This window comes from Montipora capricornis, chromosome 11 (genome assembly GCF_036669925.1).
Source record: "Montipora capricornis isolate CH-2021 chromosome 11, ASM3666992v2, whole genome shotgun sequence".
Classification (NCBI taxonomy): Eukaryota; Metazoa; Cnidaria; class Anthozoa; order Scleractinia; family Acroporidae; genus Montipora; species Montipora capricornis.
In genome coordinates this window covers 6,396,391-6,409,563 of record NC_090893.1, presented here as the reverse complement: position 1 = coordinate 6,409,563, position 13,173 = coordinate 6,396,391, and the positions used below count along the sequence as shown (strand labels likewise).

At 38.8% G+C, this 13,173-nt stretch overlaps 1 protein-coding gene across 5 annotated transcripts in view; it reads right to left on the bottom strand.

The window, feature by feature from the left end:
- Window positions 1-13,173, bottom strand: part of LOC138024090 (protein P54-like) — a 61,985-nt gene that overhangs the window by 7,081 nt on the left and 41,731 nt on the right. For 3 of the 5 annotated variants that reach the window (XM_068871185.1, XM_068871186.1, XM_068871188.1), the window contains 7 exons: window positions 12,060-12,283; window positions 5,971-7,928; window positions 4,800-4,863; window positions 3,429-3,610; window positions 1,967-2,048; window positions 1,404-1,477; window positions 668-777 (listed from right to left, as the gene is read on the bottom strand). In XM_068871185.1, coding sequence (XP_068727286.1) covers window positions 668-777; window positions 1,404-1,477; window positions 1,967-2,048; window positions 3,429-3,566 — 404 coding nt within the window. In that variant the 5' untranslated portion in view covers window positions 3,567-3,610; window positions 4,800-4,863; window positions 5,971-7,928; window positions 12,060-12,283. Of the gene's footprint in view, window positions 1-667; window positions 778-1,403; window positions 1,478-1,966; window positions 2,049-3,428; window positions 3,611-4,799; window positions 4,864-5,072; window positions 5,935-5,970; window positions 7,929-12,059; window positions 12,284-13,173 lie in introns of those variants that run through there. The other 2 variants (XM_068871184.1, XM_068871189.1) reach the window with 2 other exon arrangements.

Sequence of the window (13,173 nt, the reverse complement as noted above, 5' to 3'; positions counted from 1 at the left end):
TCATTATGCCTGCTGAATTTACAAGTAGATTAGGTAATCTCCTTTCTGTTCCCTTTCTTGGTAACTACTGGTGTATGCCCTGCCACCACTGCTCACAACTGACAAGCCCAGTAATATTTACAAAACTTTAGCGAGACAGTGGTTTTTGGATGGCATGACTATTTAAGGGGTGAGGGGTGAAGGGGGTGGCGGTGAGGGGTGAAGGGTACAATAACTAAAACAACCCAAACCTTTATAAAAATGCTAACCTTAGGCCTAAACAATATGCTTTAGATAATGATTAGGCCTAATTAAGGTTAACATTTTTGTCAAAGTTTGGGTTGCTTCAGTCTTTACCCCCTTCACCCCTCACCCCTGAAATAGTCATACTACTTTTGAATTAAACAATTAAATTACAAATTTTGTACTATGATATTTATACATTTTTTGGCCACTCACAACAGATAGAGATAATCAATGAACCAATAAAGTGGTAAATGAGGGAGCAAACCTATCAACAAGTCACAATTATAATAATTGAATAATACCCGGGAATAAATTGATTAGTTGTGAAATGAGCATGTGCCGTCTTGACCAATCACCAAAATTGGGTGAAACAAAACCAACTTGAAGACCATAAAACTGAATGTGTCATTAAAGCAAACTGCAGGCATTAAACAACACTCACAGTTCATTAATAGCTGCTGCATCACTCCGAAGGGAGTTTTCACCCTCACTCTGTCTCAGTTTTGTCTGACTTTGTACAAATTCGAGCTGACTGTACACATCACGCTTGAACTAAATTGGAAATACAGGGTACACGTTACAAATACATTATCTTATTAGTATTGCTGAGTATTTTTACGTGTTGTGCTGTATTTTGGCAAGCCTGCTAGGGCGACAATGTTCCCCAAGTTGCTTTGTCTACCAAAGTTTTTCCATATCATCTTTGTTTAACTGAAATGCCTTGTTTGGACGGCATCCTTTTCCTTGTTGGCAAAGCTGTTCACATTTTGATTTAAGAGTAGCTCTGGATTTGGCAAATTCTTTGTCATTAACAAGACAGTGTGGCTTTTCAAGATCATGCAAATGAAAGCCAAACCTTCACTCAAAGGATGTGAGCATACATGTACTTGGCTTGAACTCAGAGCTGTCTTCCTTTCTAACATTAATGAAAAAGTGTCAAAAACAAGCCGGTCAAGCTTTATTAGGGGTATATCTTCCAAATTTCGTTCTTTGCCAAAAAAGGTGCACCATCTTTTCCATACATTCAGGTCAGTTTCAGGTTTTCTAAATGTTGTGTTTACATTTTTGTTTCGCTCTATGAAATCGTCTCAGCATATTGCATTATTTATTAACCTAAAGGCTTTCTGGCATATAAGAGTATGTTTTTCACTTTCTCTAGAAATCAAGAGGCATACTACCTGCTCAAGTTTCCGTTCTGTTTCTATGTCCACTCCTCTTTCTCTCAGCCTTTCATTCAGCTTGTTTATTTCCTCTAAAATCAGATACAAATATACAAACTAACACGTGAGCCACTTTTAGCATACAACATACTAACGTGCAAGGAAACGTATCACCCATACATTGCAGGTGCTGGCAAGCAGTCAACCACAAATTAAAATAATTATTGTTGCTCCTCTGGTTCTCTGACAAACCAAACTTAATTGACCGAATGCTAAAATAGCCGCCAACAAATTATTCTTTTGTCTTTGTGTTAATTAGCCTAACTAGCCTCGTTCACACGCGTAAGATTAAAAAGAATTTGGGCTGTAAAACGAGGCTAGTTAGGCTAATTAACACAAAGACAAAAGAATAATTTGTTGGCGGCCATTTTTGCATTCCGTCAACTCCACTCTGACATTTCAGCTTGTTGTAGACACTTTCAGTCTCTACCAATCACATTCAAAAACTTACAGCATATGTAGCAAACTTCAGAACTTACGTTAAACACAAGATAAAAACTGAAAAATTATAACACTGGTACCTTTCATTCTCTGTATCTCTCCCGCATGGCTCTCCCTTTCTTTCTCCAGCTCCATCACTGTATTCTTTAAATGGTTTACTATCTGTCACAAAATGAAACATGATTAAAATATCATTACTAACTACAACGAATCAAAAATCTGTAATCAAGCCTAAAAGTTCTGATCTTTCCTGGATAAAGTTATAGTACCGCTCAAAAGTAAGTCTTGCCTAGTGACAAGACTCTCGTCTTGTAAGAATCACTGAGGTGGTAAGATTGGCATAAATTTTGATAATAGTCCAATGACTAGATGGACGCTTGCAAATTTAAACAACCAAATGATGCTCTTGTCTGAAGCATGAAACATGAATCAAAAAAAGAAATTTTGCCAATTGAGTGATGTTTCATTTTTTACTATGGTGCAGTGAGCAGTGGTGGCAGATATCTGTGAAATTCTTGCGGAACTTAAAGTTTCTCAAGAATTTCAGTGCTTTCTTGAATCTCCATATCAAATAGAGCGAATTTAGACAGTCTGTGCCAAATAACAGCTGTTTTGCCCACAGTACGGTAAAACACTTTTTATGGTTCTATTAGCTACATGTACAAAGCTGGCCTTAGTAAGAACCTCATGATGTGCTCCTTCCCTTTCGTCCTTGGCAAGAGGACAGTGTGGTCTGGTTGTTAAGGCAATGGATTTGTATTGTTTTAATCCTGCTCTGTTGTTTTTGGTTGCCCAAATTTAATCAAGCATGGTTGGGTTCATGTGTTCCTGTGAAAGGACTTGATGAACTTAGAGTTCCCTTTATCAGAGATTAACCAGTGCTTGCAAGTCAGCCCGTTTTCTTCCTGCAACGGATTGGCTTGATCAGAGAACTGTATATATCAAATTTCATTGCTCCACTGATTTAGAAATTACTGTACTTGTAATCTGCAACTTATTCCACAAGGTTACAAAATGTTCACACAGAAGCTTTCTAATATTTCAGTTTCCTTAGACTTGCCAAGAATGAAATATTGCTTGAATAGAGCAGGCTCACCCACCAGGTAGTTTATGGTGTTTAAAGCTCTTTTCCTCAGGCTTGATAGTGGGTTACAGGTCAATAATTTATATTAGACCAGAAGGCTTAAGTCTCTTGTGACTTATTACAGACAAAGAGCATATTACATGGCCGTACATGGGTGGAGATACGAATTTCTCTCCGAGTGTTGAAAAATATTTCACGAGTGAGCAAACTGAATAAGTGAAATACTTTTCAACACCAATCAAATACCAAACCAATAATATTTCTTGTAGTCCTAACACAGAACAGTGGTATGATTTATTATACAACCACAGGAATGGTGATCTTTTCACATGTGAAGATATCATGTTTTTGCGCAAAATCTCAACTTGTATTTCATTGACCATGTTTATATAATAAAGATATTTATTTCTTTTCTGATGTTGTCCATTTGTAGTTAGTTGAAAAAATATTATGATTACCTCTGATTGTTGCTCAACTCTTTCAAACAGAGCACTGACCAAAGCAGGAGATGCCTGACTGGATGTTACACCAGTTGTTATGCCAACTGTCTTTACTGAACTTTGTTTATCCCATGGCACAGTTGATGGTCTTGACATTTGAGACCTGAGGTTGCCTGGTGTGTAAAGGGAACTCAAGGACCCTGTTGATAAATAATTTTAATAAAGTTCACTTGTGCCTATGAAATAGACCTTATTCATAAATGGCGATCACATTTATGATTCTTTTGTCCACATGCAAATTAGCCTACCAAGCCTCATTTCAGGGCAAGAATTCTTTTCAATTCACTGTATGGTATCAAGGCTTGGTAGGCTAATTTGCACTTCGACAAAAGAATTATAAATTGACCGCCATTTATGAATAAGGTCTATGGGTGACCAGACATGAATGCTAACAGTTTTCAATCTTTCCACAGCACCACTTTACCCTTCTATCGCTAAAATCAATGGGAAGTTTCACATGACTCATATCAGAGTATTAGACCTGAAGTGAGTTGTTCTCTGCAAGACTATTGATAAACTGTCGGTTAACTATCATGACACAAATGTAAAGGTTTTGCACTCATTTACAGAAACTACAGTCCAACCATTGTTGACATTAGAGAGGGTTTAACTCCGTGGACCTTTTATTTGGTCAGTGTAAAACGCAGACTGCAGACCGGGAGTAAAATGCAGACTGGGGTTATAATTTAACTGTTGAAAAAGCCCAAAGCCATTAGAGAGGCCCTGACAGGGTAAATTCCGACAAGCGACATGGCCCAAAAAGTAGCAACAGCACATAAGATCAAATTGCGACAAAAGACATCCTTTCCCAGCAAAATTCCGACAGTGACGTCAAGGAGTGATTTTAAAATTCAGACAAGCGACATGCAACACCCCCCCCCCTTCCTGTCAGGGCCTCATTAGAAATGCTAACAGTTAAGCCTAAATATTGTTTTAGGCCTAAATTGGCCTAAGGTTAGCATTTCTAAGGGGTTTAGACTTTTTCAACAGTTACGTTGTAACCTCAGTCTGCATTTTACCCCTGGGTCTGCAGTCTGCGTTTTACACTAACCGCCTTTTATTACATTTTTTAGCCGTCAGGTTCCACTTGACACATTGAAAAGAAAAGGTGAGCCCAATAAAGTTTTTCCCTTACGTTTGGTGTAAAGAACAGTGTGTATGAAGACAGCAGATCAGATTGACATCCACCAAAAACCAAAGTGGCAAAGGCGGCAAATTTCCAGTATCAGAGCGGATGTTTTTTCGAGTTTTGGTCATGCTCTTACAACACAAAGTAATCATCTTGACTTGATACCATTTAACGGTCAATTAGAGATGACATACACTCACCTCCATAATGGTTTCCACTTGAGCGGCCCAACGCTTTTGTTTTATTGGAAGGATGTAAACGGTCCTAAATAGTTTATAAACAAAACAATTACGACCAAATCCAGCACTTTCGGTGTTGCACTACGCAAAGAGTAAAAAGACAAGATGAATTTTAAACATGCAAAGATAAGGAAAAAGAAAGTGAAGTAACGAATTTTCATTGTCGGTAGGTCGGTTTCTCTAATAAAATTGAATTGGCGTTACTGTAAAGGAATGTGTGACCAATCGACTCACAAGACAGATCAAAACAGAAACCAACTAACTCGAACTCTCGCTAAATTTGTCTCTGTTTCACGCACAATCGAGGAAAATTTGTCTTCCCATTCCATAGCTCGGCGATCGGATAAAACAAGCGAAGACAGACTTCGTTTGTTTACTATGAAGTAAATTATTACAACAGGAGACCTCGTTCTCAGGAGACGCCGTTTGTCACGTGGTCACTGCTCCGGGACTGGGGGACGGGACCGCTCAACTTCATAACCTCCCATGGCAACCATCCAAGTAATTTGGTTTCTGCTTTTCATCATTCAAATGTCAGCCGTTTTGATATTTAGCGATGAATAAGTGCTCTGAGTTCTTTTGGCACTCCGCGGAATATTCTCGTCATCAGCGGGCCCTATTATTTTCAAGCTAGACCGCGCTTGAGCGTTGGGTTGTCATGCGGGAGGTCGAGGGTTCAAACCCCAGACGGATAAACACTCAGGATCTTAAAATAACAGAGGAGAAAGTGTTGCCTTTGTAATTATATTACATCCGCAAATGGTTAGACTTTCAAGTCTTCTCGGATAAGAACTATAAACCGAAGGCTCCGTCTCACATATATCTTCTATGTTAATAAGTTCCCTGTGGGACGTTAATAAAGACCCCATACAGTGTTCAAGAAGAGTACGGGATTAAAGTCCCCGGTGTTGCTGTCCTGTTCTCTCCAGCAGATTGGTGGCCGGCTGGAAGTGATATCTCTAAAAAGTCTTATGGTGTATGAGGCTTATGGTGAAAGTCAAAAAAGGACTTTGCCAAGTGCTGGAACATGTAGATGTGGACGACGTTTTCTTGTAACTTCCCCGTTAACCGTAATGCTCTTCAAATATTAGCTAAAGATATAACATACTCCTTCAGCTTCAAATCAACCTACCGGTGGCTCTTTTTCGTTCTTGCGGGATCCTTCACTGCAATACGGTGTCTCTATTTTGTCACGCTGGTCCTTGCTTACGGTGTTTTATAGGGTCACATCGGATGATCAAGTGCCGACGCCCGGCTGACGCAAATAATAATTATTTTCATTGCGGAAAATAATTGCAATTAACTTCTATCAAGAAATCATAGCTATCTGGGGCCGGTTGCTCGAAGCCAAGTTAGCGCTAACCGTTGGTTAAGAGGTATCAAAACCTATAGCTTTTCATGGTTTTTAACGCTGGTTTAATAGCGCTAACAATGCTTCGCGCAACCCGGGCCACAGTGGCCCGTTTCTCGAAAGTCCCGATAACTTTTCGGGCCCAAAAAGCCATTTGTGAAACTGCCAACCGCTCGTTTTGGAAAGCCGATCTTTTAACATGTTTTCAAGGTAACAAAAAGAAAAATAACTGTGAAGTTTGAGGAATTAAACCCTCTCCGTTCTTGAGTTACAAAAGGAATTGTGACACCCGAAAATGGCCCGTAAAGTTTCGGGACAATCGAGAAACGGGCCCCTGGTCTACTTCTTTGAGGAAACACAGTTCTTCTTCTTTCTTCCAAACCTCTTACACGCTCCCTATCTTTTAGTCCATAATTCACTCCCCAACCTTTTTTACAAACTTTTTTTATTCTCCGCGCTCCTTAATTTCCACACTTCGAATATTTTCCACAATACACGCTCCGAATTTTCCCAAAAAAGTTGTTTACTCCTTAGCTACTCTGACTGACGCGTTTGCCAACTTTTTTCCCGCCCTTTTTGTGATCCATTTATAGCCAATGAAATACGAAGATTCCATCGTGCATCCAATCAGAAAACAATACAAACTCCACGTGCTTTTGTGAGAGGTGATTGACGTGCGTAAGTTAGGCAACGTCCTCGTGAAAAAAAAATTCATTCACCATGAAGAAACGGCATCTTTGTCACAGTAGGAAGAAAAAGGGTTGTTTTTACTTACAAGTTACCGTCCTATTTGTTTGTTTCCGTTCAAAAGACGTGTAGAGAAACTGTCTACGTATAGCTGAACCAGAAAGACAAAAAAACCTTACTGAGGTGAGTTGTTATCTCGTAGTTTAACTTTGCAACTTGCTGCAGAATTTGCAACCTCAGACTTTAAATAAATGCACGAATAACTTAATTTTTTAGCATTATAAATCAATTATTTTCTCGTTTGATTCGTTGAGTTCTTTGTACGTTGAAGTTAACTCATTACTGGTCATTTTTCTGCAGCACAATACTTTCTGAAGAAGACAATAAACGTAAAGTGAAGGAGCGGGAAGCAACTTAAATTCGGCGCGCTTCTCACGTGGAATGGAAACACTTCTGATGTTTCAAGCATACAGCATTAAAGGTAACTGCTTTTCTCACTTCACTTTAAAAACACTAAAAACAAAATTTAAGTAAGAAAGTTTTGTCGAGGTTACTATATCTTAGCTGCTTTTACGAAACTTATTTTATGCAAGTACGGCGATCGTTATTTGGATGACAAAAGGACTTCAAATTAGGGGCAGAGAAGGCAGTTACTTCTATTATCTGTGCTAGAAATAATTTAATTAGTGAAGGATTACCAGAAAAACTACAACTTTCTCATTTCAAAAGAGAGAGCGGGTAGCAAAAACTGAAACATTCACGTAATTTTAGAAAAGACGGGAACGTCACACCACTTTCGAAATATCTGAGTGATTTTTTGCTTGATTGTAAATTGATTTTAACAAAATTACAAGACTTTATTTCTTTCGAGTAAAATTCCGAAAAAACTAACCATGAATAAACGGATTCAAAATGGACAAGAAAGGAATTTTATGAGAGTTAAGGGAAAGTGGGAAACTTCGGCGCGAAATAATTTACATGTCCTCCTGCGTGTTCACGGCCTTTAGCTTTGCTCGCCTTTAGCTTTGCTCTTTGACGCAATTCCTCTCTAACTACAATAGAAAGAGCAGGAACAATTACATTTTGAAATGGTAAAAATCGAGAAGTACAAGAGAAGTACAAGTTTTCTACCAATATACGAAGCATTCGCTTCGACTGACGCAGCATGCGCACGGAAATGTGATTGAAGGATTTGAGCTTTGTAATTTGACTTAACTCCTTCTTAGCGATACAAGGAAAAGTAACGGTAATTTTACAATGCAAAAAGAAAAATTCCAGACCAGGGGCCCGTTTCTCGAAATTAAAGTGCCGATGAATTTTCCGGCCGGAGAAGCCTCTCGTAAAGCTGTCGCCGGATCAAAACTGCCATCCGGTTATTCTAAAAAGCTGGGGTCTTTTGATATGTTTTGAAGATAAGTAAAAGCAAAAAGTCGTGACATTTGATAACTTAATCAAAACATCTCCAGAGGGAATTGGTGCACCAGAAAGGTTTTAAGACCTTCGAAAAACGGGCCCAGGAAATGAAGAACCTCCATTTAGTTTTTTCGGCGCGCTTGAACGATTTCAGTTTCGCCCTTCCACAAAGATAAAGGACAAATGTTTTTCTTTTTTCTGAAATTCGGCTTCGTTCTCTCGGCAACTTTTACAAAACAGCTTTACCAGAAAAGGCAGAGCTCGATTCTTTCTGGAAGATGTGGCGTCTTCTTTTGTGCCGCTCAGAAAAAGGCTCTTTCTTGACATCTTTTTTTCCCCGGCAGCAATGAAACAAACAGTCATTTTTCCAAAGACAAACAGTATCCATAAAAGTCTGCTCCTAATATCTAATCAGTTACCAAAGTTCAATTTATCATGATCGCCAAAAGGTTTCTTCACAAATTGCCGAAAAGCCGCAAGGCGCTGGTTATTTGAACGAAGTCTACCTTAGACAGCGGTTTTGTCCTTTAGTTTGCTCTTGCGTCATGGACTCTGGTTTTGACAATGAGCAAAACATATACGCAGTTTCATCCGAGGTAACCTCCACTCCAACCAAAAATATCTTTACGCTACAGGAAAAGAGCGTTTTTATTGGAGATAACTGAATTTCAGAATCGCTTATTTTTGTTTTCAAATTTTCCATGCGCCACCATCGTAAATATTTGTGACCTGCTTTAAGGTTCCGTATTATTATCATGCAAAAGCTCTTGGTGTCAACACGACAAGGCAAGCATAACACGCCACAGTTAGCCCAGGAAATTTGAAAGTGAAGCAAGGAATTCTGAAATTCTCTTTCCTGATTCAAACACTTTTTATGGAAATATAATTGTGATAATTACTTGAGCCCTCTAAAGTTATGCGCCGATCAAATCCAAACTTCAACACCCCACCCCCCTTCCTAGGCAAACCGCGGGCATTCGACTATCTTCTGTGCCCAGGGAGTGAAGAATTTGACCTGTGCATGCGTGGGGTTAGGAAAATTGACACGGCAGTGTCAGGGGCCAAATGATTGGTTTTTGGGGCGCCGAAGTCACTAACAGATTTAAAACACGTGTGTGGACGACAGGGGAAAGTTGATTGGCTTACAAATCAGGTCTTCAGAAGTGTCTATTAAAGAGGAATGGAGAAAGATGACGAGTGGTCTTGAGAAGGCGACTCCAGACAAATCCGAAGATAGGGTAGGGAATTTGAACACCATTTTGGACCAAGGGGATGGGAATTTGAACGATCCAATCTTCAAAAGATCAAATGCACAGGGTGGGGGGGGGGGGGGGAGGGGAAGGAATGTTGAAGTTTCAAGTTGATCGGTGCATTACCCTTTCGTTGGAGTAGAGGTTTCCATAAAGCACCAGCAAAACTTTCTAATGGTTACAAATTTGTCTTCCATAAATAGTAATACACTCGAAGCTAAAATGACGAGATGGGGGGTGTAGTGAGATGTAGCGAAAAAAGAATAATAAATGATTATGGCACTTGTAGAAATTTGCATCAATCCACGTGGTCCTGCAAGAAACCTACAATAATAAGACAATCAAATAATTAATAACTCTTATTGTTTCTGCACCAGAAACTTCAGTAAGCCCTAAAGAAAAATATATATGCAAAAAAAGAAAACAACCTCATCTCTCTGCCTTTTATAGTTACCTAGCTGTATTTCTATTAAGATCTATCTACTTTCTCTTTTTAGTTTGTCATCAGTGTTGGCTGAATTCCACAAGACATACCAGTTAAACCAATAACACAACAGCGATGCCAATGCCCAATACTGTTCCATGGCTTCCTAACATCCTGGTTTATCGTGCATATCAACAAATGATTCCAATGATCACAGTGTCAGCTTTGCCTCCTCAAGCTAATGGAACACGTTGGTCAGTCAAATTGGGGTGGGCATGGGGGGATAAGTACTGTTAAGAGCTCTGGTTGAACCTTACACTGCATACGATACACAGATGATTGGCTTTTCGGCTTAATTTAATTGTAGTTAGATTAGTTAGTCGTTTCCCAAGGGTTGGGATGGCTCCTCCCCTTAGGCTCCTACGTGGGTTCCTTTGCAGGTCATTCGGTCAAAAATTTCGGCTTTTTTCGGTCTCTCGTCAAGTCAATGTCTTCACCTCAAGTCTTCAAGTCTTCATCAATGGAACTTCACCATCGACATCATTCACCTGCTTAGTTGCGCTTAAGTTCACATAACAACTACAACCCACTTGTCAGGCTATTTGCACTGCACCAAGTGGTGTTATCTTTGCTAGGGTTCAACCAGATTTTTATTTAAGTGATATATATAAGATTAACTGAAGCCAGTGGCTATTTAGCTTCTGAAAGGAGACCATCCTTGGAAACTCCTTTTACGCTAAATCACATCTCTCGTTATAATGTTGTACTGATTAGGACTAGGCAAGTAATTTTGGGAATAAATGGGCAAACTATGCACACACCCTAGAAGCTAGTCTAGGAATAAATTAGAAATAGAATAATTTACAGCTGTCTGCTTGGTGATCTGGCCTTTAAATGACAGTGTGACTGGGGATGGCACTAATTTGATCCAGACCCCAATGCTTTTCCTGTGTAAATTATGTTGTTGCATGTGTCGGCCGTTAACCACCTGGAGGCATTTACACGGAGAAGTAGAGAGGAAGCTGTATCAAAGGAAGGTCACTTCCAGGCCCACTTGCATTCATAGTCCCGCTGACTGAGCATTCAACTGTAAAACTGTTCCAGCCACAGCACTATGTTATTGAAATTGAAACCATTTTGGCAAGAATTGTGACAAATAAAAAACAACAACAACAACAAAAATAAAACTCCCTAAAAGGTAAAGCTTGGAAATTTGTTCACTGTCTGGCATAAAAACCATCCATCTAGAATTGAAGAAAAACGATCACAATTGCTGGCACTAGTTTAAGTCTCAATTACCAAGTCGTGGCAGTTGGTTGGAACAGCTGTAGTTGTATAATTAAAATAGCTACACTCATGTGTATGGATGCTGTGAATGGAGAGATCAAGACAGAAGCAAGACATCAGGTGTGTGGAATTTTCTTGTTTTCCGGAAAATTAAACTTCTGCAAGGTCGATTTTCGAGCATCATCGTCGATCCAAATTATACAATGCACTTGCGATCCGTATGCTTGGTAATGACAAAGAATGAGTATCAACTCATTTTGTCCAGGATACCCTGAGTGTTTCAGACTGACACACTCTTGGTTTCTGAAGACAATCACACTTTAGTGTAGGAGCGCACCCCATCACCAACACCACAAGATGCAGCACATTAATTAACTTAAAACTTTGTAACCTTATTTGAAGAAAGTCAATAAAAATATACAACTACTATGCTGTCACTGTCTTTTTATTTTTAAGTACCTAAGAATAAATTAAACTAAACAATACTAACTCATCATTCTATTTCAGCCCACTGACAATTTTCTTTCAGGAAATCATGGTATTTTGAATTCAAACTAGAAAAATCAACTGTTGTATTTCAAATGAATCTTATTACATGTACAAATAAAAGAACTATACAAAAAGTGGTCAGTGTCTTCTCTCAAAAGTGTACTAACTTCAAGTTATCAGCAACAAAAAAATTTAATGAATGAATTTTTTCAGTCATATTTTTCACGCTTATGAATAAGTTACACTGTTGTAAGTAAGCTGTATTGACGCAATAAAAAAATACACAAACAGTTGTCAGTGTCTTCTTTTAAAATACTAACCTTATTGTTTTCAGCAACATCACATTGACTCTGTTAATCTTTTGACTCATATGTAATCATGATCATCAACATTCTCACTACTACAAGAAGAGTTTGGCCATTTGATAGATGCAATCTGCTGCTTCAGCAAAAGTGTCCATCAAGCAGGTGAGTATTAAAGAATCTGATCTCTGATTGCTTTGCTAAACTGGCTTGTGTTCTTCTTTCACAGTTTTGCACCACTCCTGCAATTGATGCAACAGATGCAATGGTAAGATAGAGGAAACTTGAAAGTCTCCAAGCTGTCTTGATTCGCTTCAACATTGCCAACTTAAGAAAATCAGTTGAACTGGCAGCAATTCTAGATGTGAAAAGTTTAATCCATGATTAATTTATTGAAGTGCAGTTAAGAAACTAGGATTTCAAAAGTTCTTGCATTACTTACAACTATATTCCTTTGAGGAAAAATGAGTCAACAGTGTGAAAATATTTACCATACAGTGAATCAAAATCACTGTGATTAAATGTCAATCAAGAATGTGATTTTTGTTGTTCTTGATCACCCAAGTTCCTGTTCCTGAAATAATTATGATTAGTTTTTCTAATGTTGAATTGCCTTTGGTTTAAACAATGCAGAGAGAAGAAAAACAAGAAAACACCCTGCCTAAATACAAAAGAACTCTCTCTCTCTCTCTTTCTCTCTAAAAGCCTTACAAGTACTACATGAATCTTCAAAACACTACGGAGCCATTCTGAAGCTCCCTTCCTCAAGCTTGCTCTTGTCATACAACCAAACTTGAGAACTGGTCATCAGAGGAAGACAGGTGCGAGTCTTATTAGAACAACTTCACAAAATCTTTCTTCTTGGACATGTATATAGGTGTTGCTCATAGCAATGTTGTCTTAGAACTGGTCCATTACGCCATCACTCATGTTCCATCAACAGGAACTTGATTAGACTTATCCCATTGTCCAAGGACAGGGTATCAGGGAAGGTGAACTTCCTCCATGACAATGTATTCCTTTTATAAGCTCTACCTTTAACCAGAAAGCATGGCCAGTGAAGAGCAGCCCAGATGGGATGACGTGTGAGGTGTTGTCTTCATGATATGCCCTAAACCATCTGACCAGTATG